Raw genomic sequence first — 23,759 nt, 5'->3', positions numbered from 1 at the left:
CTTCAGGATGTCGACTGGTAAGACAACAGCCACAGTTAGATTAGCGGCTCACTTTCTCAACTTTAGCTTTTATCTCCATGAATCAAATCAGTGGACTACAACAATCTACAGGCCACAATCAGTTCTCAAATCCATGCACAATAAAAATCTCTTAGTATTGGAGTTTTTCTCTTCAGTAAAGCAATGTCAAAGTGTAAAGCCAATTCAAGAAGTACTTTTAAGGATTTCGACATCATTGAGCTTTCAGTTCCATGTCAAAACTGAAGGTTCTTCCTCACTACCAGTTGTTAAGCAGTTACCTCTGATTTTTACACGAGGCCTTGACCTAGTTTAAGAGGTATTGTAAGAGGTTAAAAAGTCACATTCTGTTTCAGTCTGTTCAGTTTAGTTTTTGAGTGGCGGGGGTGACAGCCAATCAGAGTAGACCTGCACCATGATGTCACATTGTGGTTGTTGGCTGCAAACTAAGTTTTATTTGTGTGTAAATAAATATATCCTCTTTGTCATATATTATGTAAAAGTGAGCGAGAACTAAACACTTCTAAAACTGAAAACACTTTTTTTTTAGAACTTAATACCTCTGAAGTGATTTAAGACATTTAGCAGATATTAGCATGCACACTAATGTCTGCTAACACAAAGCTAACTTCCAGTCTTTTCAAAAGCTCATGTTCATATATTATGTAAAAGCTAGCTAGGAAGAAACACTTCTGAAACTGAAAACACTGTATTTAGAACCTAATAATTACTTAAACTGCAAATTATAAAGAACTCAATGCTCATACGGCCGAGGGTGTTTAAGAATTGCATTATATTTCAGTAATGCACACCTTTATGAAGCTTCACAAGTTGAAAAGAGATGTGCATAGATTTTATATTTTATTTACATATCCAAAATTTGTTTGAAGTAAATAAAGCCAGCCACACAATACACATTGATCTGATACTGCTGTATTAAAACTGCCATACTCAGTCATATTGCAGAACAATCATACACTTTATGGCATTTATTGCAGTCTGCTCTGTGCAGGGAGGAGGGAGCTGCAGGAGGTTAGCGCCACACTCTCACGAGCGCCACTAGCTTAGCTTATGGCAAGCTAAAAGTGTCGCTCCAATGACAGCCGCACACTGAGCAGGGTGGGTTAGCTCCAGTTTGATGGAAATATCTTGAAGCTGAAAGTACAACTGCACAAGCATGAAATTTTGTATTTTCCCACGATTTTATTAGTTTGCGTGCACATGGACAGCTACTCAATACCAAATTTGGAGAGCACATAACACACTGGATGACAGGCATTGTGCATTTATGGGTAATACAAACAGAAATACATTTGAGCACAGAATAGATTGTTTGCTCAGTAATGCAGCAGATAACTGAAAAAATGCTTCAAATGGTGATGCAAGCACCAAATTTGGCACACATACTCCTTAGACATTACCCTTTTAAAAATGCAGAGTGGCCACATGAACTTTCAATAAGCGGCCAGGAAGGGGTCAATCAAAGAATTACACAGGGGACAAAATTTTAAAATGCTCCAATCATACTGAATCATATTATTTGTCTGATCATAAAGATTCCAAAAGGGTATAGTTTGGATTATCTGTGAATGAATGGTCTGGAGTTATGGGGTAAATACAGCAAGAATGGTGACAAAGGTCAGTTTCAATTTGTACAGTGGTCAAAAGTTAATTTTAGTAAAAAGTGATGCAAATTATTAGTTGAGTGAATATGGTTTTAAAAAGGAATAGTTTGCATCATGTTTCATGCTTAGTTATGTTACAGGGTAGCATATGTCACATGTCATACAACCCCTGGCAAAAATTATGGAATCACCGGCCTCAGAGGATGTTCATTCAGTTGTTTAATTTTGTAGAAAAAAAAGCAGATCACAGACATGACACAAAACTAAAGTCATTTCAAATGGCAACTTTCTGGCTTTAAGAAACACTATAAGAAATCAAGAAAAAAAGATTGTGGCAGTCAGTAACGGTTACTTTTTTAGACCAAGCAGAGGAAAAAAATATGGAATCACTCAATTCTGAGGAAAAAATTATGGAATCACCCTGTAAATTTTCATCCCCAAAACTAACACCTGCATCATATCAGATCTGCTCGTTAGTCTGCATCTAAAAAGGAGTGAACACACCTTGGAGAGCTGTTGCACCAAGTGGACTGACATGAATCATGGCTCCAACACGAGAGATGTCAATTGAAACAAAGGAGAGGATTATCAAACTCTTAAAAGAGAGTAAATCATCACGCAATGTTGCAAAAGATGTTGGTTGTTCACAGTCAGCTGTGTCTAAACTCTGGACCAAATACAAACAACATGGGAAGGTTGTTAAAGGCAAACATACTGGTAGACCAAGGAAGACATCAAAGCATCAAGACAGAAAACTTAAAGCAATATGTCTCAAAAATCGAAAAATGTACAACAAAACAAATGAGGAACGAATGGGAGGAAACTGGAGTCAACATCTGTGACCGAACTGTAAGAAACCGCCTAAAGGAAATGGGATTTACATACAGAAAAGCTAAATGAAAGGCATCATTAACACCTAAACAGAAAAAAATAAGGTTACAATGGGCTAAGGAAAAGCAATTGTGGACTGTGGATGACTGGATGAAAGTCATATTCAGTGATGAATCTCGAATCTGCATTGGGCAAGGTGATGATGCTGGAACCTTTGTTTGGTGCCTTTCCAATGAGATTTATAAAGATGACTGCCTGAAGAAAACATGTAAATTTCCACAGTCATTGATGATATGGGGCTGCATGTCAGGTAAAGGCACTGGGGAGATGGCTGTCATTACATCATCAATAAATGCACAAGTTTATGTTGATATTTTGGACAATTGAAAGGATGTTTGGGGATGATGAAATCATTTTTCAAGATGATAATGCATCTTGCCATAGAGCAAATAGGGTCAATGTCATGGCATAGGGTCAATGTCAATGAGCAGATCTGATTTGATGCAGATGTTAATTTGGGGGATGAAAATTTACAGGGTGATTCCATAATTTTTTCCTCAGAATTGAGTGATTCCATATTTTTTTCCTCTGCTTGGTCTAAAAAAGTAACCGTTACTGACTGCCACAATCTTTTTTTCTTGATTTCTTATAGTGTTTCTTAAAGGCAGAAAGTTGCCATTTGAAATGACTTTAGTTTTGTGTCATGTCTGTGATCTGCTTTTTTTCTACAAAATTAAACAACTGAATGAACATCCTCCGAGGCCGGTGATTCCATAATTTTTGCCAGGGGTTGTAGAATCCAATGGATGCCGACATTGTTTAACCTTTACTTTGCAAACCAAGCATGCAACACAATCAAAACGATTCCATTTATTAATCCTATTAGCTCAACCAGTAATTTGCACCACTTTTTACCAAAATTGGAGCAACTTTAACTTTTGACCCCTGTACAAACTGACATTGACCTTTCTCAGTGTTTTTGCTGTTTTTACCCCATAACATAACATTCATTCACAGATAGTCCAAACTATACATTTTTGGAATCTTTATGATCAGACAAATAATATGGAATACCTTTCAATATGATTGGAGCATTTTTAAATTTAACCCCTGTGTAATTCTTCACTTGACCCCTTCTTGGCCGCCTATTGAAAGTTCATGTGGCCACTCGGCATTTTTAAAAGAGTATGTCTAAGGAGTATGTGTGCCAGATTTGGTGCTTACATCACCATTTGAGGGATCCCTCAGTAAATATTCACTTATCTGTTGCACTACAGAGAGATAAGTAGTTATATGAGCAGTATAAGAACTGCCTTTCCCTTGATACAGGAATTGCTAACTTGGCCATATGCACTGCCAAAATTTATGTCCTGCTGCACACAATTTAATCAATATGTGAACAAACGTATGGGGCCATTATTGTAGCAAAAGTATTTGCAAATGTGTATTTCAATCTGTGCATGTATAACCACATCCACAAATGTATAAAAAAAGTGTGTATTTCAGTTTGTGTGGGTGTGTGTACAAATGTGTAAAAAAAGGTGTGTGTAATCAGATCTACAAATATGCAAAAAAAAAAAAAAAAAAAAATCTGTGTTCAATAGTATTTGCAAATATGTATTTCGATCTGTGCGTGTGTAACCAGATCTATAAATGTGTAAAAAAAAAAAAATTGTGTCTGTATTGGCTGTGTTCTTACACATGACTTTTGCTAGTCTTGCCACGTTAGATCTGTAAATGCGTGCAGTGCAGCCAGTGGCGGTCCTAGAGTGATTTACTCACCGGGCGAAACCCCCTGCGTGCGCCCCCCCCCCCCGCGCACACTAACATGGCCACCACCTCCGCCCCACCACCCATGAAAACACTAACTTCATCCAGAACACCCACAATCCCACAAATGAACTCACAACAGCTATTTTCAAGAACAAATTTCCGGTTTTAATGACTACTGCAATAACAAACACAAAGAAATTGGCACAGTCTAATCCATGTCATCATCCATGGACTTATCTGCAATGATCATCTCAAAAGTTAGCAGGAGGGCATCATAATTGTTTGCCACAGTGCTCACTATCCGTGATGTTAAATTCCATCGAGTAGAAGCATTTCTGGGCAACCTTGAGCAGCCTGCACTCAAGAAAAGACATCCTCTTTGTGGATTTTGAGAAAAATGTGGTAAACCCAGAGAGTGATGCAAAAATATTCTGCACTCAGATAAGCATTTAGCCCCCTGAGACAGAACCAGATTCAGTCTGTGTGCATAGCAATGCACAAACATTGCACTGGGGGCTATTGCTTTAACTTTGGCCTGCAAACCATTGAGAGCTGTACTAGAGCCTATTTCATCAAAATCACATACATTATGATTTATTTCTCAGCTTGTAAGGTCAAAAATGCAAAAGTTTGGATCAACTAAAAGACAGGTCCTAGGGGATGTTGTGGATGCAAAAAAATTGAAAGTAAATAATACTTGGTAGGCGTAAATGAGTCCCCCCCACCAAAAAAATGAATTCCAATTTATGTCTTTATTTGCTTGGCGTTTCAGCTGTGGTTAGTTGATATGTGATTGAAGTGGATCCTTTTGTAGAGGAGACTTCGCTTGACATTTTGATGTATAATAAGTTTATGTTGCTGTCAGCACTGATTAGTTATGAGTGTTCAGATGTTCCAAAACAGGGCAAGTCCCCAAATTTGGGGACTCTAGGATTTAAGAGGTTTACAATTGAAACACAAAAGAAGTCATACTCTAGAAAAAAAAAATAATTCAGTTGTTAAATTGTCTGCTTTTTGTACAAATAGCTGTAATTGCTGGGCACTACCACAGCACTACATTTGAGCACGATGAAACAAGGCATTTTGGGAGCACATTAAACAACCTGACCACTCATTTGTGTCATGTGTCATGTTTCATAATTTAGACATCAAAACCACCTATGGACATAATTTTAACAAGCTTGAATAAATGTCAACATGTTCACCATAGCAGTAGCATAAAGCACTGCAATCTGCAGAATAAGGACGCATTTATTTATCAGTTCATTTTACCCAGAATGCATTGCATCCAATTTGAAGTGGTGGCCAGGCTTGGTAGGGGTGACATATCTTGCACCCCCTGGTGGTGCAAAGCTGAATAGCCATGGCGGCACAGACAAGTCTCCACACACACACACACACACACACACACACACACACACACACACACACACACACACACACACACACACACACACACACACACACAAATCGCAGCACTCATTTACAGATCTAGCAGCAGGAGTATAGCAAAAGTCATGTGTAAGAAAACAGCCAATACACACTTTTTTTTAATACACATTTGTGGATCTGGTTACACACGCACAGATCGAAGTACACATTTGCAAATAGTTTTGCACACTTTTTGATATATACATTTGTAGATCTGGTTACACAGGCACAAACTGAAATGCACACAAATTCCCCACATTTGTGGATGTGGTTACACACGCACAGATCAAAATACACATTTGCAAATATTTTTGCTACAATAATGGCCCCATACAAGCGTCATGTGCATACAATAGCTTCATCTTTTTTCCGCTCTCTCTGTGGCTTTGTGAGTGTGTCCTGGACTTTATGTCCACACCTTGGAAGGAATTTACTTCCTAGGTGGGCAGCCATTTTTAGCTGCTTGATTTTGGGATGCAGCAACAGAAACATCCACCTCACAAATTCTTTATGCAAGTTTGGTGGGCCTGTTTCTGAATTTAGCCACAGGCCAGTTACTCTATGGGCTAAGCAGCTTTTTGGTACCACTTAAGGTCTAACAAACACTTAAAATCCAGCCCTAGTATACTATGGTCTACACAAAAATGTAGGCTGGTCAACCTAAGGTAGTGGCTGTACTCAGGTAGGGGTTAATGTATGATGAAACTGGGCTCAACATTTAAAAATGCTCTAGATGTTTTCTAAAATCTAATAAATCTGATAAAGATTCCAAAAATGGTACCCTGAAGTTGGATTCCAAGTGTCCTTTAGTCCCATTCAGTGGTACCACTTAGGTCAGAATCAGATCTGCTCGTTAGTCTGCATCTAAAAAGGAGTGAACACACCTTGGAGAGCTGTTGCACCAAGTGGACTGACATGAATCATGGCTCCAACACGAGAGATGTCAATTGAAACAAAGGAGAGGATTATCAAACTCTTAAAAGAGAGTAAATCATCACGCAATGTTGCAAAAGATGTTGGTTGTTCACAGTCAGCTGTGTCTAAACTCTGGACCAAATACAAACAACATGGGAAGGTTGTTAAAGGCAAACATACTGGTAGACCAAGGAAGACATCAAAGCGTCAAGACAGAAAACTTAAAGCAATATGTCTCAAAAATCGAAAAATGTACAACAAAACAAATGAGGAACGAATGGGAGGAAACTGGAGTCAACATCTGTGACCGAACTGTAAGAAACCGCCTAAAGGAAATGGGATTTACATACAGAAAAGCTAAATGAAAGGCATCATTAACACCTAAACAGAAAAAAACAAGGTTACAATGGGCTAAGGAAAAGCAATTGTGGACTGTGGATGACTGGATGAAAGTCATATTCAGTGATGAATCTCGAATCTGCATTGGGCAAGGTGATGATGCTGGAACCTTTGTTTGGTGCCTTTCCAATGAGATTTATAAAGATGACTGCCTGAAGAAAACATGTAAATTTCCACAGTCATTGATGATATGGGGCTGCATGTCAGGTAAAGGCACTGGGGAGATGGCTGTCATTACATCATCAATAAATGCACAAGTTTATGTTGATATTTTGGACAATTGAAAGGATGTTTGGGGATGATGAAATCATTTTTCAAGATGATAATGCATCTTGCCATAGAGCAAAAACTGCAAAAACATTCCTTGCAAAAAGACACATAGGGTCAATGTCATGGCATAGGGTCAATGTCAATGAGCAGATCTGATTTGATGCAGATGTTAATTTGGGGGATGAAAATTTACAGGGTGATTCCATAATTTTTTCCTCAGAATTGAGTGATTCCATATTTTTTTCCTCTGCTTGGTCTAAAAAAGTAACCGTTACTGACTGCCACAATCTTTTTTTCTTGATTTCTTATAGTGTTTCTTAAAGCCAGAAAGTTGCCATTTGAAATGACTTTAGTTTTGTGTCATGTCTGTGATCTGCTTTTTTTCTACAAAATTAAACAACTGAATGAACATCCTCCGAGGCCGGTGATTCCATAATTTTTGCCAGGGGTTGTAGAATCCAATGGATGCCGACATTGTTTAACCTTTACTTTGCAAACCAAGCATGCAACACAATCAAAACGATTCCATTTATTAATCCTATTAGCTCAACCAGTAATTTGCACCACTTTTTACCAAAATTGGAGCAACTTTAACTTTTGACCCCTGTACAAACTGACATTGACCTTTCTCAGTGTTTTTGCTGTTTTTACCCCATAACATAACATTCATTCACAGATAGTCCAAACTATACATTTTTGGAATCTTTATGATCAGACAAATAATATGGAATACCTTTCAATATGATTGGAGCATTTTTAAATTTAACCCCTGTGTAATTCTTCACTTGACCCCTTCTTGGCCGCCTATTGAAAGTTCATGTGGCCACTCGGCATTTTTAAAAGAGTATGTCTAAGGAGTATGTGTGCCAGATTTGGTGCTTACATCACCATTTGAGGGATCCCTCAGTAAATATTCACTTATCTGTTGCACTACAGAGAGATAAGTAGTTATATGAGCAGTATAAGAACTGCCTTTCCCTTGATACAGGAATTGCTAACTTGGCCATATGCACTGCCAAAATTTATGTCCTGCTGCACACAATTTAATCAATATGTGAACAAACGTATGGGGCCATTATTGTAGCAAAAGTATTTGCAAATGTGTATTTCAATCTGTGCATGTATAACCACATCCACAAATGTATAAAAAAAGTGTGTATTTCAGTTTGTGTGGGTGTGTGTACAAATGTGTAAAAAAAGGTGTGTGTAATCAGATCTACAAATATGCAAAAAAAAAAAAAAAAAAAAATCTGTGTTCAATAGTATTTGCAAATATGTATTTCGATCTGTGCGTGTGTAACCAGATCTATAAATGTGTAAAAAAAAAAAAAATTGTGTCTGTATTGGCTGTGTTCTTACACATGACTTTTGCTAGTCTTGCCACGTTAGATCTGTAAATGCGTGCAGTGCAGCCAGTGGCGGTCCTAGAGTGATTTACTCACCGGGCGAAACCCCCTGCGTGCGCCCCCCCCGCGCACACTAACATGGCCACCACCTCCGCCCCACCACCCATGAAAACACTAACTTCATCCAGAACACCCACAATCCCACAAATGAACTCACAACAGCTATTTTCAAGAACAAATTTCCGGTTTTAATGACTACTGCAATAACAAACACAAAGAAATTGGCACAGTCTAATCCATGTCATCATCCATGGACTTATCTGCAATGATCATCTCAAAAGTTAGCAGGAGGGCATCATAATTGTTTGCCACAGTGCTCACTATCCGTGATGTTAAATTCCATCGAGTAGAAGCATTTCTGGGCAACCTTGAGCAGCCTGCACTCAAGAAAAGACATCCTCTTTGTGGATTTTGAGAAAAATGTGGTAAACCCAGAGAGTGATGCAAAAAATATTCTGCACTCAGATAAGCATTTAGCCCCCTGAGACAGAACCAGATTCAGTCTGTGTGCATAGCAATGCACAAACATTGCACTGGGGGCTATTGCTTTAACTTTGGCCTGCAAACCATTGAGAGCTGTACTAGAGCCTATTTCATCAAAATCACATACATTATGATTTATTTCTCAGCTTGTAAGGTCAAAAATGCAAAAGTTTGGATCAACTAAAAGACAGGTCCTAGGGGATGTTGTGGATGCAAAAAAATTGAAAGTAAATAATACTTGGTAGGCGTAAATGAGTCCCCCCCCCCCCAAAAAAATGAATTCCAATTTATGTCTTTATTTGCTTGGCGTTTCAGCTGTGGTTAGTTGATATGTGATTGAAGTGGATCCTTTTGTAGAGGAGACTTCGCTTGACATTTTGATGTATAATAAGTTTATGTTGCTGTCAGCACTGATTAGTTATGAGTGTTCAGATGTTCCAAAACAGGGCAAGTCCCCAAATTTGGGGACTCTAGGATTTAAGAGGTTTACAATTGAAACACAAAAGAAGTCATACTCTAGAAAAAAAAAATAATTCAGTTGTTAAATTGTCTGCTTTTTGTACAAATAGCTGTAATTGCTGGGCACTACCACAGCACTACATTTGAGCACGATGAAACAAGGCATTTTGGGAGCACATTAAACAACCTGACCACTCATTTGTGTCATGTGTCATGTTTCATAATTTAGACATCAAAACCACCTATGGACATAATTTTAACAAGCTTGAATAAATGTCAACATGTTCACCACAGCAGTAGCATAAAGCACTGCAATCTGCAGAATAAGGACGCATTTATTTATCAGTTCATTTTACCCAGAATGCATTGCATCCAATTTGAAGTGGTGGCCAGGCTTGGTAGGGGTGACATATCTTGCACCCCCTGGTGGTGCAAAGCTGAATAGCCATGGCGGCACAGACAAGTCTCCACACACACACACACACACACACACACACACACACACACACACACACACACACACACACACACACACACACACACACACAAACAAATCGCAGCACTCATTTACAGATCTAGCAGCAGGAGTATAGCAAAAGTCATGTGTAAGAAAACAGCCAATACACACTTTTTTTAATACACATTTGTGGATCTGGTTACACACGCACAGATCGAAGTACACATTTGCAAATAGTTTTGCACACTTTTTGATATATACATTTGTAGATCTGGTTACACAGGCACAAACTGAAATGCACACAAATTCCCCACATTTGTGGATGTGGTTACACACGCACAGATCAAAATACACATTTGCAAATATTTTTGCTACAATAATGGCCCCATACAAGCGTCATGTGCATACAATAGCTTCATCTTTTTTCCGCTCTCTCTGTGGCTTTGTGAGTGTGTCCTGGACTTTATGTCCACACCTTGGAAGGAATTTACTTCCTAGGTGGGCAGCCATTTTTAGCTGCTTGATTTTGGGATGCAGCAACAGAAACATCCACCTCACAAATTCTTTATGCAAGTTTGGTGGGCCTGTTTCTGAATTTAGCCACAGGCCAGTTACTCTATGGGCTAAGCAGCTTTTTGGTACCACTTAAGGTCTAACAAACACTTAAAATCCAGCCCTAGTATACTATGGTCTACACAAAAATGTAGGCTGGTCAACCTAAGGTAGTGGCTGTACTCAGGTAGGGGTTAATGTATGATGAAACTGGGCTCAACATTTAAAAATGCTCTAGATGTTTTCTAAAATCTAATAAATCTGATAAAGATTCCAAAAATGGTACCCTGAAGTTGGATTCCAAGTGTCCTTTAGTCCCATTCAGTGGTACCACTTAGGTCAGAATTGGCTTCTGGCTAATTGATCATTTATGCCCGTGCCAGGTGAAAATGTAACATCTGTCTGCACACATGCCTTTGTGTCCCTGTAGTTGTGTTCTTCTTTGCCTGTAATAAAACCATTGCATACATATATTGATGCTATATGGCACCGGATGTGCCACAGGATTTTCTGAGTATGCTGGAAAAACTCCTATGTGGTCGAGTCTCACGAAACCATTGTAATTGCAGTTCCTGCATACATACTTAAAACGTGTGATTGCCTGCACTCCTTGCCACAACTCAGATTTGCATTAGATTCTTGTGCACTGTAAGGCCAGATGATTCCAATGCAGCATTCAACTTTTGCTGTGTCATATTAAAAGTGGTAGATATTACAAACAAGTGCATTTTGTACTGAAGCAATATACCACCAGGGTGCATATTTATCAAGAGTCTCAAAATGCTTTTTTAGTCTTAAGTGCAGAGAATTCCTGAAATTTACTCCTACTTTCAAATGTTTTAAAGTAAGCATTTACATCCTCAGCATTCATTTCATGGGCCAGTGTTTTATTTTTTTAAATCATTGACACTGTACCATCTTATGTCTTGAATGACAAGATTTGTCACTGACTGAATTTTGACCGTTGGGGTTTTTATGTAATTATTGTATGGCCTTGTCTTGGGGCAACTGTTTGTTGTTATTTGGCGCAATATAAATAAAATTGATTGATTGAATGATATCTATGTTAGTTCTGGGTTATCACAAAGTCCACACCAGAGTTTTGCCTGAACACCACAAGGCCAAACATACAGAGGGTCCAAATAAAGAGAGCAATGGATAGTTCAGGTGGTTTATTTCTCTCCTTTTGCAGGCAATGAGGTCATGTGTTTTTTTTTTTGTTTGTTTTTTACAGCAAATAAAAACAAAATACACCAATGAATCTCTTAATCTCCAATAAACAGAATAAAGGGAGTACTGAAATTACTACATCTCCATTTGCCTGCAATAGCCACCATCACAGCCTTGAAAACACACTTCACCTTAGCATAACAACACACAAACATGATATGACAACATTTATGTTAACGCTCATTGTAAACTACACGAGCCGGAGCAGCAACATGTGACATACACTCGATCAGAAGGTGAGCTAAATGCTACAACCATCTTAAACAGTGATCATGGCAAGTGCTAAAGCTACACATCAGAACTGATCTACATCCGCAGCAACGCAAATACAGTACATCAATCATTGAAGTGGGAGTGGGTGTCTTCTGCAAGCCTCCCGTCCTGGACTCCTAAAATTTACAGTATATTTATATTATTGTGTCAGTAATATGGTCCAAGCGGAGGGTCACCCCTTTGAGTCTGGTCTGCTTGAGGTTTCTTCCTCAAATCAGAGGAGTTCTTCCTTACCACTGTCACCTGTGTGCTTGCTCTAGGGGTTGGTAAGGTTAGACCTTACTTGTGTGAAGCACGTTGAGGCAGCTTTGTTGTGATTTGGTGCTATGTAAATGAAATAAATTGAATATAGACACACGCATACTCAGGTTTCATCCATGCACAGACCACTTGTCGCATTGTTCATCCTTCACTGCTGACTCACCGGAGCACACTTTCTTCTGACCGAATGCAGTCATTTATGCTATATAACCAACAGGGGGGGTACTCCTGTATGAGCCGGACAACACTATCTACAAAAACATCACACGAACATAATATGCCCCGACTTTGGAGCCTTTTCTACAATCTAGGCTTTATATAGATGGTTCAGATAACAGCACATCACTTTCAAACTTTTGTGTTGGAATATGAAATTTTTTTCCAGTCATTTCCGACATCACACTCACTCTTCTTCGGGGGAGCTTGAGCCCATCCTAGCAGTCGGGGAGTGAGGCGGGGTGCACCCTGGACAAGATGCCAATCTGTTGCATGTCTTTGGATGTGGGAGGAAGCTAGAGCATCCGAAGGGAACCCAGGTGGGGTGCACCCTGGACAAGATGCCAATCTGTTGCATGTCTTTGGATGTGGGAGGAAGCTAGAACATCCGAAGGGAACCCACGCAAATTTCACAGGTGGGAATCGATCCCATGACCTTCTTGCCGTGAGGCAACAGTAATAACCACTAATCCACCGTGCTTATGTCACATCTGTAGCATATAGACTCCACTTAATTTCATCAGTGTGACATTTACAGAGAATATTCTTAAATATGGAAATTCATTCAATGTTTGATTCTTTATCTATTCATCCAAAATCCTGTTTGCAGCACAGCAACGTGTGATGAATTGGCTCCAAGACTGACACTAAAGGTTCAGCCTGAAATTTTGCTTAAATTAGGACTGCAAAGTGTGATAACATAAATGCAGCATTGAGCTAAGGTTTTTTTTTTAACTCTGCAATTCTTAGAAGTATTTTCCTGACTAATTCTGAGATGCATGATAAATATGGGCCCAGGTACCCAATTGTACATTGTGTTGATTAGCGCTAAATCCTAAACAAGTTACAAATTTGAGAGCCATTTCATAGGAATAACTTGTGAATTTATTTAGTCAGAGATATAAATGTTTTATTTTGGAGGTACCAATTTTTTGATCCAGGAAAGGATACAGCAACTACATTCCAGGACACTGTGGAACCAGATGATACTGTGGTACAGTATAAATTTAGTTGTTTGTATTGTCAGAAACTGAAGTAACCAGATTTCAAACAGTTTATACAGTTTTGCGCTTGTCAAAATGTGTTTCATGTTCCTTTGCAGCTACCTTCCAGTATGTACGAGAAGGCCTACTCCCATCACAGGCAATATTTCACAAGTTGTTGCTTCAGGTAGGCCTACAGTGAAGGCAAACAGATGATTGGCAGCGAGTCACATTTTTAAAAAGCCAAGCTTTAAGCGATTTTGGAAGAGTGAAAAGCGACTCAATTTTTGACTCAACACCATGCTTGTACACACTTCCTAAAAGGCTGATGTTCACCCTATAGTTTGAGGATATTTTCTGCTAAATGTCCTCTTTGAAGACTTAAAGCTGTCAACACAAAAGAATGTTCAGATACTCAGTTAACATCTTCATCGCCAGGATACCAGCAATTATGGACCTAGGTTTCTGTGACTACAATCCTAATCAATTTCCTATGTGACAAATAAAATGCAAAGAAAAAAGCTTTTAAAGTTTGGCATTTATTAATTGAAATGCCTGAATCACAGATGTCCCTTCAAGTGAAGCTGGCCTTGGATCCTGTTTATAAAAACAAGAGTTAAGACATTTTATTCAGCATGTCAGTTTTTTGTATTTATTGGGCGTGCATATTTCCAAGAGCACTGTCAGTTTATCCTAAGATTTACTAAAAAAAATATATTAAAAAACACTGTAGTAGGAATATTGGCATACCAGTATTTCCATGTAAACAGTAATGGCACATGACTCATTTTGTTACACTGATCTATCCGTAGGTTGACTTGATTCTATAAATTGAAATTTACTTACACTTGAATGAAAAAAAAAAAGTTAAAAATTTAAGAATCTACTTAATTAAAATGGCAAAACAAGTTGAGTTGTGAATAAAACAGCAGGTAATGGTAAAATAATTTCAACTCACCTTTGAAAAAGTAGATTCTGTACTGTTCTAGTTCTTTCACACCATGGGAGAGGCATTTTCACATTCTGTTGACAGCTGGCTTCTGTAGATTTAGAACAGTTTGGCCATTTGCTAGTCTGGATGGTGTATAACTGGTCTTTGAAAAGAACATCCTTGTCCAAATTCTTCTGGAGTTCACTACATTTGTAGTTACAGGTGGTGCTGCAGTATTAATTTCAACAGGTTCCCTTTGAAAGGGGTCAGTCGGATTAGAAATTGAGTGTTTGAATACAGACAGTTGTTTCCTAGGTTGGTGAAACATGTTGCTGGGACTCTTAAGCATACGAGCTGGATGCTTTTGTAGTGAGGCTTCAGTAGGCAGCAGCAAGGGCCTTGCAGCACTAGCTGTAGTTGCACTCCCAGGTCCCTTTTTGGTAGAAGAGGAGATTGGGGCATTTTGGTCCACATGTTCACCAAGCAAAGTCCTGCCAGAATATTTTCTGGTGCCAGCATTCTCCGATACCGCTCTATTGCCAAAATAATCATGCTTGATTTCCTTCAATGGTGGTGAAGCTTGAAGAATCTGTGGCACTGAAGTCTGGACTAAGTTATGTTTAGCATTAAACCTCCCATAGTCAGTGCGCCAAGATGAGATCCCATTTTGTGAAGAACTCAAGCCACTAGAAATAGGAATAACAGTATAGAGATGGTTTTGTTTTGGAACTTGAGTGAGGGAGACCATTTTCTGTTTGGAGAACTCCGTCTTCTCACCAGTCTGGCTGGAAAGGTGTGTCAAATTTTGATACCCAAGAAGGCCGTTGTATATGCGTGAAACATGAACATAACTGGAAGGTTTTCCCAACAGAAAGTGAGGATGGAATTTGCTTGACTGGTATTTGGAAAATGCTTGTATCTGAGGGTCAGGAGGTCTATTTCTTTGGATGCTCATGCGACTACTACTCATTTGTAAGCGGTCAGAGCTTGAACCAAAACCACTAGATTCTTGTGGGTAGACAGTTGAAGTGTGGTTTACATCATTTGACCCCTTACCAACACGCTGATTTGTCTGAATGGATGGGGTTATCCCTTCCTTACGTTTAGGGAGTCGATTTAGGATGTAGAGATGATGACCTCTTGGTACACTGAAATACATACTTTTTGTATATGTACGTGTGTGCTTTTGTGCAGAATGAATATCAGCTTGAGACATTTCACCCAACTTCTTCCTTTGGGAAAGCTTGGAATGTTGAATCCCATCAGAATGTTCTTTATATCCTGTAACAGAATTATTCTCGTGAGAGTCATAGTTTGGCTGTTGGACATTGTACTCAGAGTTCAGAGAGGATATGTTCCAAACTTTACTCGAGGTGTATCTGAAGTCTTTAGATTGACTGCTTAGAGGCCTGACTGGCGCTGCAGTCACAAAGCCTTCAGAAAATCGAGAGGCAGGCGCCAATGGTGGTGATGGAGACCTGTAGCTGAAGGATTTCATGTCTTTATATAGGGGATTTAAAGTACTTGTGAACACTGGCTTCTCAGTAAAAATCCAAGCGTTAGATAACCCGATATTGTTTGAAACAACTGTTGAATGAGGGTCATCGTTGCGATACATTGTGGTAGGAATGACACTTGGGTTGGTGATAGAGTCGGGGATAATGAGACTTTCACTTGGCATTTTGTAGTTAGAACTCTCTTCACTTTGTGCAGATACAACATTCATTGAGTCACCATGAACTGCTGCATTTCTGTCATCATGAACAGATCCATTTACAAAAGTAGACCTGTAGTCACTGTAAAGCTCTTCCCCAATATTTTGGGTATTCAGTGTGCCCCCGTTTTGTGTTTCATTTGTTGTTTGAAATTGTCTGCTCATCTCGCTTCCTGGCTTCAAGTGTGAATTTTTAGTCGTCAGAAAATAATGTTGCTCTGCACTGTTGCCATTTGTGTACACTTTCTTTGAAATATCAGAGGCTTTCTGATGACCATCACTTGCTTGCTCGTATAGTTGTACAAAAGTGGAGGGGACCACACGATACAGATTTGCCTTTTCGCTGTCAGACTTATTTCCCATCAGCTTGTCACTCAGAGCTTTAATAGAAGCGCCATCATTCTCGCTATGGTGATGTGAGACTGGTCCTTTCTGAAGGTAGGCAAAGCTCTTCTCACTCATTTCTTGCATTTTACTACCATTTGCCAAATCGGTCATACTCATTGGTTCTAAATCTTGACCAAGGGAGACCATTTTCTCTTTGGAGTTGACTTTTTCAGTCTGAGCAGCAAGGATGGACGGGTGCCTCAGACTGTGGTCCCCTTTATGGTCTTCATGTTTACCCAAGTCAGGATAACTGGAATGTTGGACAGAAACAAAGCCAGTGTGGATCCTGCCTGGTTGTTTTGGAACAAATGCTCAAGCCTGAGGGTTATGAGGTTTGCTGGTTTGAACACTCAGATGACTGGTACCACTCTGCAGCAAAAAGTCAGCTCTTGAAACATGGCCTCTAGGTTGATAGACTCTCAAACTGTCAATGTTCGAGTTCTTGCCAACAGTGGCGTGAATTGATGTGGCTGGTTTTTCATGACATTTCAAGTGTCCATCTGGGATGTAGAACTGACCTCTTGGTGCATTGATGTTTATACTTTTTCCACATGAACATGCAGGCAGGATATCAGCTTGAGGCTTTTTGTTCATCACCTTGCTTTGCAAAACTTTGTCAAGCTGAAGCCGAGTAGATGATTCAGCCCCTGTAACCGACTCCTTGCTGCGAGATGCATGTTTTGGTTGTTTGCTGTTCTTTGAACTTGGGGATGTTACATTGTGAGCTTTACTTGAGTGGTAACTGAAATCTTGAATTGGCATTCTTTGTGAGTTGACTGTAGCAGCAGAAACAAAGCTTCCAAAAGAAAAGTCTTCACCAGAAAATTGAGGGGAGAGAGCTGGTGGTGGTGGAGGCGGCTTGGGGATGGTTGACTGAACACCCTTATTTAACAGCCTAGGAAGAATTGTGTACTCCAAATTCCCATCATAAGACAATCTTCTGATATTACTTGAATCATCTATGACTGTTGATTGAGGTTTTTTGAATAGACCAGGGCGTGGGCTAATAGAAAAGAGGCTTGGGTTGGCAATAACAGGATTAGAGACAGTAAGGCTTTCACTTGGCATTCCGTAGTCAAAACTCTCTTCACCATGCCTGACCACTGCGTTTGTAGCTTTGTCCAAAATATTCTTTCTGGCATCATAAGAAGAACCAGATGTCATAGCATTATAGTTAGTGGAAGGCTCTTCTTTAATGTTTCAGGGAAGAGAAACCAGCTCGGCTATCGTTTCATGTGCATTTTGAAAAAACTTGCTCACGTCACTTCCTGGTATCAAGAAAGTGTTCTTCATTGACTCTATAAACTGTTTGAAATCCTTAATTGTTGGGAAACTCACACCCTCTGCAGTTTTGCTGTGCATATGGTCCTTGTTAGAGAAGTCAAGAGGTTGTTGATAACCAGCACTGATGTGCCCATACTTTTTCACAAGCGGAACCGTTGGTTTATCACAAACTGATCTTGCTCACGTCTATAGGCAGGTTTGCGTTGCACTAGCTTTAGTTTACCAGGAGTGGTAAGAGAACCACCAGAATTTTTGTTGGGGTGATTAACTCCCTTCCCTTTAAGGGCAACAAAGCTCTGCTGCCTCACAGGCTGCACATCTTCCCTTTGACTGAATGAATCATAGTTTGTGTTTAACGTTTCTCCAAAGTAAGGCCAGTCTGAGGTAGGTGGAACAAGTACATCTGCATAGGTACCAAGTTCATCTTCACTGACAACACCATGAGTAAAGTTGTTACCTAACAGAGAGCAAGACGGTAAGTTCATCACATGTATACATATGGCCATGCAATCAACAGTATACAGGATTTTTTTTTTTTTTTTTTTTTTTTACCATTTTGAGAAGAAAGACACATGCAGCACCATAATAGAGTATAAAGCCAAGAAACCCTGAAAAACATTTAAATCCAATTAGTAAGGCAGGTGATTCTTTACCAGGAATTACACCTTTATCTTTTACTTACCCAATTAGTAGAGCCATGCTGTTGATTTCAGTAGCAGCAAATTGTTTGACTGCCAGCACTCATGTGGAACCAATGCCTCAACTCATTTATGACTTACGATTGTACATTTGTTTTTAATCACTACTGATGCTGTTTACACGCCTTCCCCAGAAAGTGAATGAAAAGTGATTAAAAACACCAGGAAGAACATTAAATCCTTCCTGAAATTGCTGAGACTGACTACAATTAAGTTAACTGGATGCAGCTGGTGCTTTTGTGGAAAGCAGTTTAACGGCACGAGCACAGGTGGAGTCATTAGAGGAGGGAGGGGTACAGGTCATTGGACGTGATGCTGCCTTCCATGTTGTGTGTTGGGGGGCTTGGCTGGACACTGTTTTGCGTTTTTGTGTTTGTTTTCCTTCCCAGGTGGTTTGGGGCTGATCTCTAGGGAGAATGTGCTGCAGAAGAGTCTCTCACCTCTGTCACGGTGATCTGCTACACCTGTTGCACTCATGTGCGATTCTCTAATCGGGACGATCTACGACACCTGTGACATTCGCGTGCAGTTCTAAGGACTCAGCTGGTACCAATGAAGAGATGAAGAACTGCATTTAAGACAGCAGTGATCTGGGCTTAGGGGCCGGAGAATATGACCGTGTGACGATCGTTTGAGGACGCTGAGGGCCGCTCCAGAAGCTGACATTGCGCCTGTGACGGAGGACGAGGGTGAGAGGCAAGCGCTGTCAGCACACGTCAGAGGTGATTATTCTTAAAAGCTTATCTGTGAATATAATGTGGCGTTGTTGCGCAGCTAAATTTAAGTATTGAAGAGAATTGCTCGTTTACTCCTCGCGGCTGTGGCGTGCATTTTGATAATCCTCCACAAACTGTGAGCAGCTGTTCTTTTGAATTAAGCCTGAAATCAGTCCTGAACGTGTTGCTAAGTGTGCCTCTAAATAGTGTTTCTTGATATAAGTACTGAATAACCTCACCTCTGTTCCTCCTTCGCAGAGTACAGTCTTGGGAAAAGCCACCTGGGGGGTGTCGGCGGAACTCCTGAGTCCAGAACGTTCGGGCTCCGATCCGTTGAGGCGCTGGGAGAGCGCGCCGCCTCTTCACCCCACCAGACTCATTTATTTTGTATTTTGTGTACAGCACAGTGGGAAGAAAATAAATTTGTTTCTTTTGGAACTGCTTCTGGTTATTTAGTGCTGGGTTCAGTCAGACGCTGGACCGCTCCTCAACCTGCGTCCAGACCATAACATTCCACAAAACTTGGAACTCAGAAAATTTACATTTCAGTTTAAACCACCAAATGTAACCAAGAGCTCTGAGCTCTGTGGAACACAGGATGAGAGCACTGACTTTAAAATATATTTACGTATGCATTTTTTTAAAAATACTTGTCAGTTATTCTTTTGTTATTGATAACTTTAAATCAATATGGTAAATTAAGTACTCTCAGATACCCGGTGTCGCAGACCGAACGGTCCCCCCCAAAATTGGTCCACCCTGCCTCCACTGCGCATGCATCATTTCAGACCACAGCAGCTCTTCTGACTCTCTTCACCCAAAGCAATCAAATGGATCAATTGGATTATTAACCATCAGATGACAAGGTAAAACCTCTTAAATCATTCAAAAGTCAGTTTAAAGCAGAAACGAGGCGATAATCGCTGACGCTTTGAAATAACGGATGCTCAGTGAAGGCAACAGCTAGCAGCTTGTGTTGCTGCGGCACTCGATCGCTTCCTCCATCTTTTATGATATAATGCTGAATTTATGTGGAAATGATTGTTGTACAAAAGCTTCAGATGGCTGTTACTGAGACAGATGACTGGAGTGCAGTTTGAAGCAGAAACGAGGTGAACTGCAACTGATGACGCATGCGCAATGAAGGCAGGGCGGACCAATTTTCAGGGGGGACCATTCAGTCTGCAACACCGGCATTAGTTAACCCAATATCCTTTCAGCTCATTGTCCCTCCTGCAGACATCTGCATGATTGATGTTTTGACACTATAGTCACTACTGCCTGAATGTTCAAACCCACTTGATCTGGAATTACCTTTAAGAGATGAAGTTTAGAATTGATATTTAAATTTTTTTTTTTTTCAGCCTTACTGATACATGCCCTGTTTTGTTGTCAGCTGGCCTGCACACTTGTGCTCTGAATTAATGATGAGCTGTTTGTTGGTGGGAAAAAGAGGTGGAAGAGGTTCACCGCACAGAGGAACAGAGATGGCGTGGAGCTGAGTGTGAAGATGGACATGGCAACAAAGCATTACGAGAGAAAACGCCAGCAGCTCGCATTCACCAAATGGTTGGATTGGGTTCAGTTACGCAAAAGGAAACAGGCTGGTAGGTGACAACAAAAACATATTCATAGAGAGCTGCATTAACTGTTCTCAACTAATTTTTAATTTTTTTTAATTTTCTTGAAAGCAATGACTTTCCCAAGAAAATAGCCAGAGAAAACATACACTGCGGTTAAATGTATCCAAACTGAAAGTCAGTTCTGACAATCATTTATTCCTTACTTTGTACACCCACTCATGTGAGTCATTTTGTTCCATGCATATTCACTGTTTAACGCTTTACATTTGACATTTTATGAGCTATTTAGAGATTCAGCATAAACGACCGTTATTTGTGAAATTTTAATCTACCACATATTTCCATCAATTAAATAAATCTAGAGAGTGCACCAAGAGTACATATCTCTGCCAACATCTTACACATATGGTAAATGTCAGCAGCATTACACAAAAACTACTAGACTTAGTTTTTTTAAACTTAGTGAAAGAGTGGGGTGTGATGTATGGAAGAAAATTAACTTAAAATTTTACAATTATTTAAATTGGGGGAGATGATGGTCGAGTGTTGAAGTGGTGAGCTTGAGACCAGAGGATCCTCTGTCCAAATCCCCACCAGACTAGGAAAATTACTAAGGGCCCTTGGGAAAGGTCCTGCATCCCTCATTTGCTCCTGCTGTACAGTTGAGTCCCTTGCATGGCAGCACATTAGTGTGTGAGTGGATGAATGTGAGGCATCATTGTAAACCGCTTTGAGCTTCTGACTCAGATGGAAAAGTCCTATATAAATGCAGTTCAGTTTAATTTTTGGAGTGGCTCTAGTTAAGTAGATGGATCCAGGAATTTATATTGCTTTCCCCCTGTCTTTAACATTTTGAGATAGGACATTTTGGTGAATTTCTCAAAGGACAGTGTACAGATCTTTATGAGAAAAAAATTAGTGCATGTCGAGTAGTAATATCTATTATCTATTGAGAAATTCACTCAAATAATAAAAAATACCCTATCTCATGATGTTAACCCTCTAGCAACCAAGCTGTTTTAGTGACTATTATGGCAAGATAATTATAGTATCAAATATAGAAGAACCGGTGACTAACAAAAATGCCAATACTGACACAAATCTTAATGAACTCATCAGTTATCCTTTGTGACAATCATGAGCTATTTTCATCCTCACTCTGGGCATCAAGAATCAGTCTCAATGCTTGTGCTGCTGTAAATTTTGCTATTCTAGGTCTCTTGGCCTTGCTTCCCTGAAAAACAGTAAAATATAATGATTAGAGTTGGCAGAATACATTACCATCTGAAGTTATAACGTCGAAAATCTCATAGATCTTCCCGGGGTCATAAGTGACCCCACACAAGTTTGGATTATACTTGCCACACGGATCGGCCAGTTCTTGCCAAATTCTATGAACAAATGCAAGACAATTAGATTGACAAATTCATGGTAGGAAACTTTTTCCAATTAAAATTAGAAAAATGGTGCACAAAAATATATGCCCAGGGTCATAAATTACCCCACTTGGTCTCTTAAGAAGGTGGGGAAAAACAGAACTGAATCTGCCGCTTAATTGTATCTATTCCAAAACATAATGGTTTCTTACTTGGCCAAAATTGATTTACCGGAAGTAGTTTTTGTGTAATCATGTTAAAAAAACAAATGGCACTGAAAATATTACCTTGTTGGCAGAGGTAATAAGAAAGCAAACAACAAGCACTGGAACATTTGTTCTGTTAAGTGTATTGTTAAATTTATCTTCTCCTTAGCTGCCACTGATAAGGATGAAAGTTTCAAATGCTCGATGTCTTAAGCGCATCATATTTGCACGGCGCAGTGTTGCAAGAGAGTCAAAGAGGACAAAGGAGTACATTAAGGTATGAACGTTACTTGTTAATATACGGAAATGTCTTAAGATATTGCAGGTTTAAATATTGCTTTGTGTGTGGACGTCTTGCAGGAGTTGGATCTGGGGTTTTCTAAAATGGACATTGAAGGAAAACAGACTGATGTAATTTCAATGCTCCCCACGACCCTCTTACAGAAGGTACTTTATTACATACAGGAGCATTTATCTTTTACCAATTTTGCCCCGTTTGTCTATTTGTACACTGTAAGTCAAAATGTAGGTAACTGATTACAGAGAAATATTGCAGAGAGTACCCATTGTGGCAAGGAAAAGTTGAATTTTGAGGTAAATCTGGGTCTGATTCAAAATCTTTTATCTCTGTCCTGATATAACGTGAGAAAGATATACATACTGCACAAAGGCGTTTACAGCTCATTAGGCCCACTGCTGCCCTGATGGAGGTATGCACTTTTTGAGTGTGACTTCTGGTTTTAGTTTGAGACTAAAACCAGACGTACAGATGAAACACCAGAGTTTAACATTGTAGCAGGTTCACTTGGTCTGTGTGCAAAGATGAGATCACATCTGCTGCATAACCCTTTAAGTAGACTTCATTGTAAACATGACTCCAGTTTCCGTCTGGCCAGTTGATTCAGTCACTTGTGGCTAATTATGGCTTTGTACACTTATTATCCTTTACAAGACTCACACCTGCTTTTGTGACTTTTACTTTTTTCATGCAGAACTGTAGCATCTTAAAGTGGTAGTTATTTTTGTAGGGGATTTCTCAACCACAATGCACTTTTTTGAAGCGTTTGTTGTGTTTGACATCTTTTAAAATGTCAGCTTAATGTTTCAGTTTGCTTGCTGGCTTTTTTTTTAGAACTAAATCCAGTTGACCAGTGAGCTCATTTGTTTTTACTCAATGTCTGCTGGCATTGTAAGTGCAGTTTTGGCATTATTTGTGCTACTTTTTTCAGTCCCAACAGCCCTATCGATAAATCGTGCTTCAGTGTGACTATGTTTGAAGAAA

At 39.6% G+C, this 23,759-nt stretch overlaps 1 protein-coding gene across 1 annotated transcript in view; it reads left to right on the top strand.

The window, feature by feature from the left end:
- The first annotated feature begins 13,387 nt into the window (after nt 1-13,387).
- The window catches only part of fbxl13 (F-box and leucine-rich repeat protein 13), a 37,931-nt gene continuing 27,559 nt past the window's right edge, over nt 13,388-23,759 (top strand). The window contains 6 exon segments of the mRNA XM_034175504.1: nt 13,388-13,397; nt 13,702-13,769; nt 20,745-20,923; nt 22,067-22,091; nt 22,647-22,754; nt 22,838-22,924. Of these exon segments, the coding sequence (XP_034031395.1) occupies nt 13,388-13,397; nt 13,702-13,769; nt 20,745-20,923; nt 22,067-22,091; nt 22,647-22,754; nt 22,838-22,924 (477 nt within the window).

This window comes from Thalassophryne amazonica, chromosome 8 (assembly GCF_902500255.1).
Source record: "Thalassophryne amazonica chromosome 8, fThaAma1.1, whole genome shotgun sequence".
NCBI classification, from domain to species: domain Eukaryota; kingdom Metazoa; phylum Chordata; class Actinopteri; order Batrachoidiformes; family Batrachoididae; genus Thalassophryne; species Thalassophryne amazonica.
The sequence above is the reverse complement of the archived record's forward strand: the minus strand, read 5'-3'. Positions and strand labels throughout refer to the sequence as shown.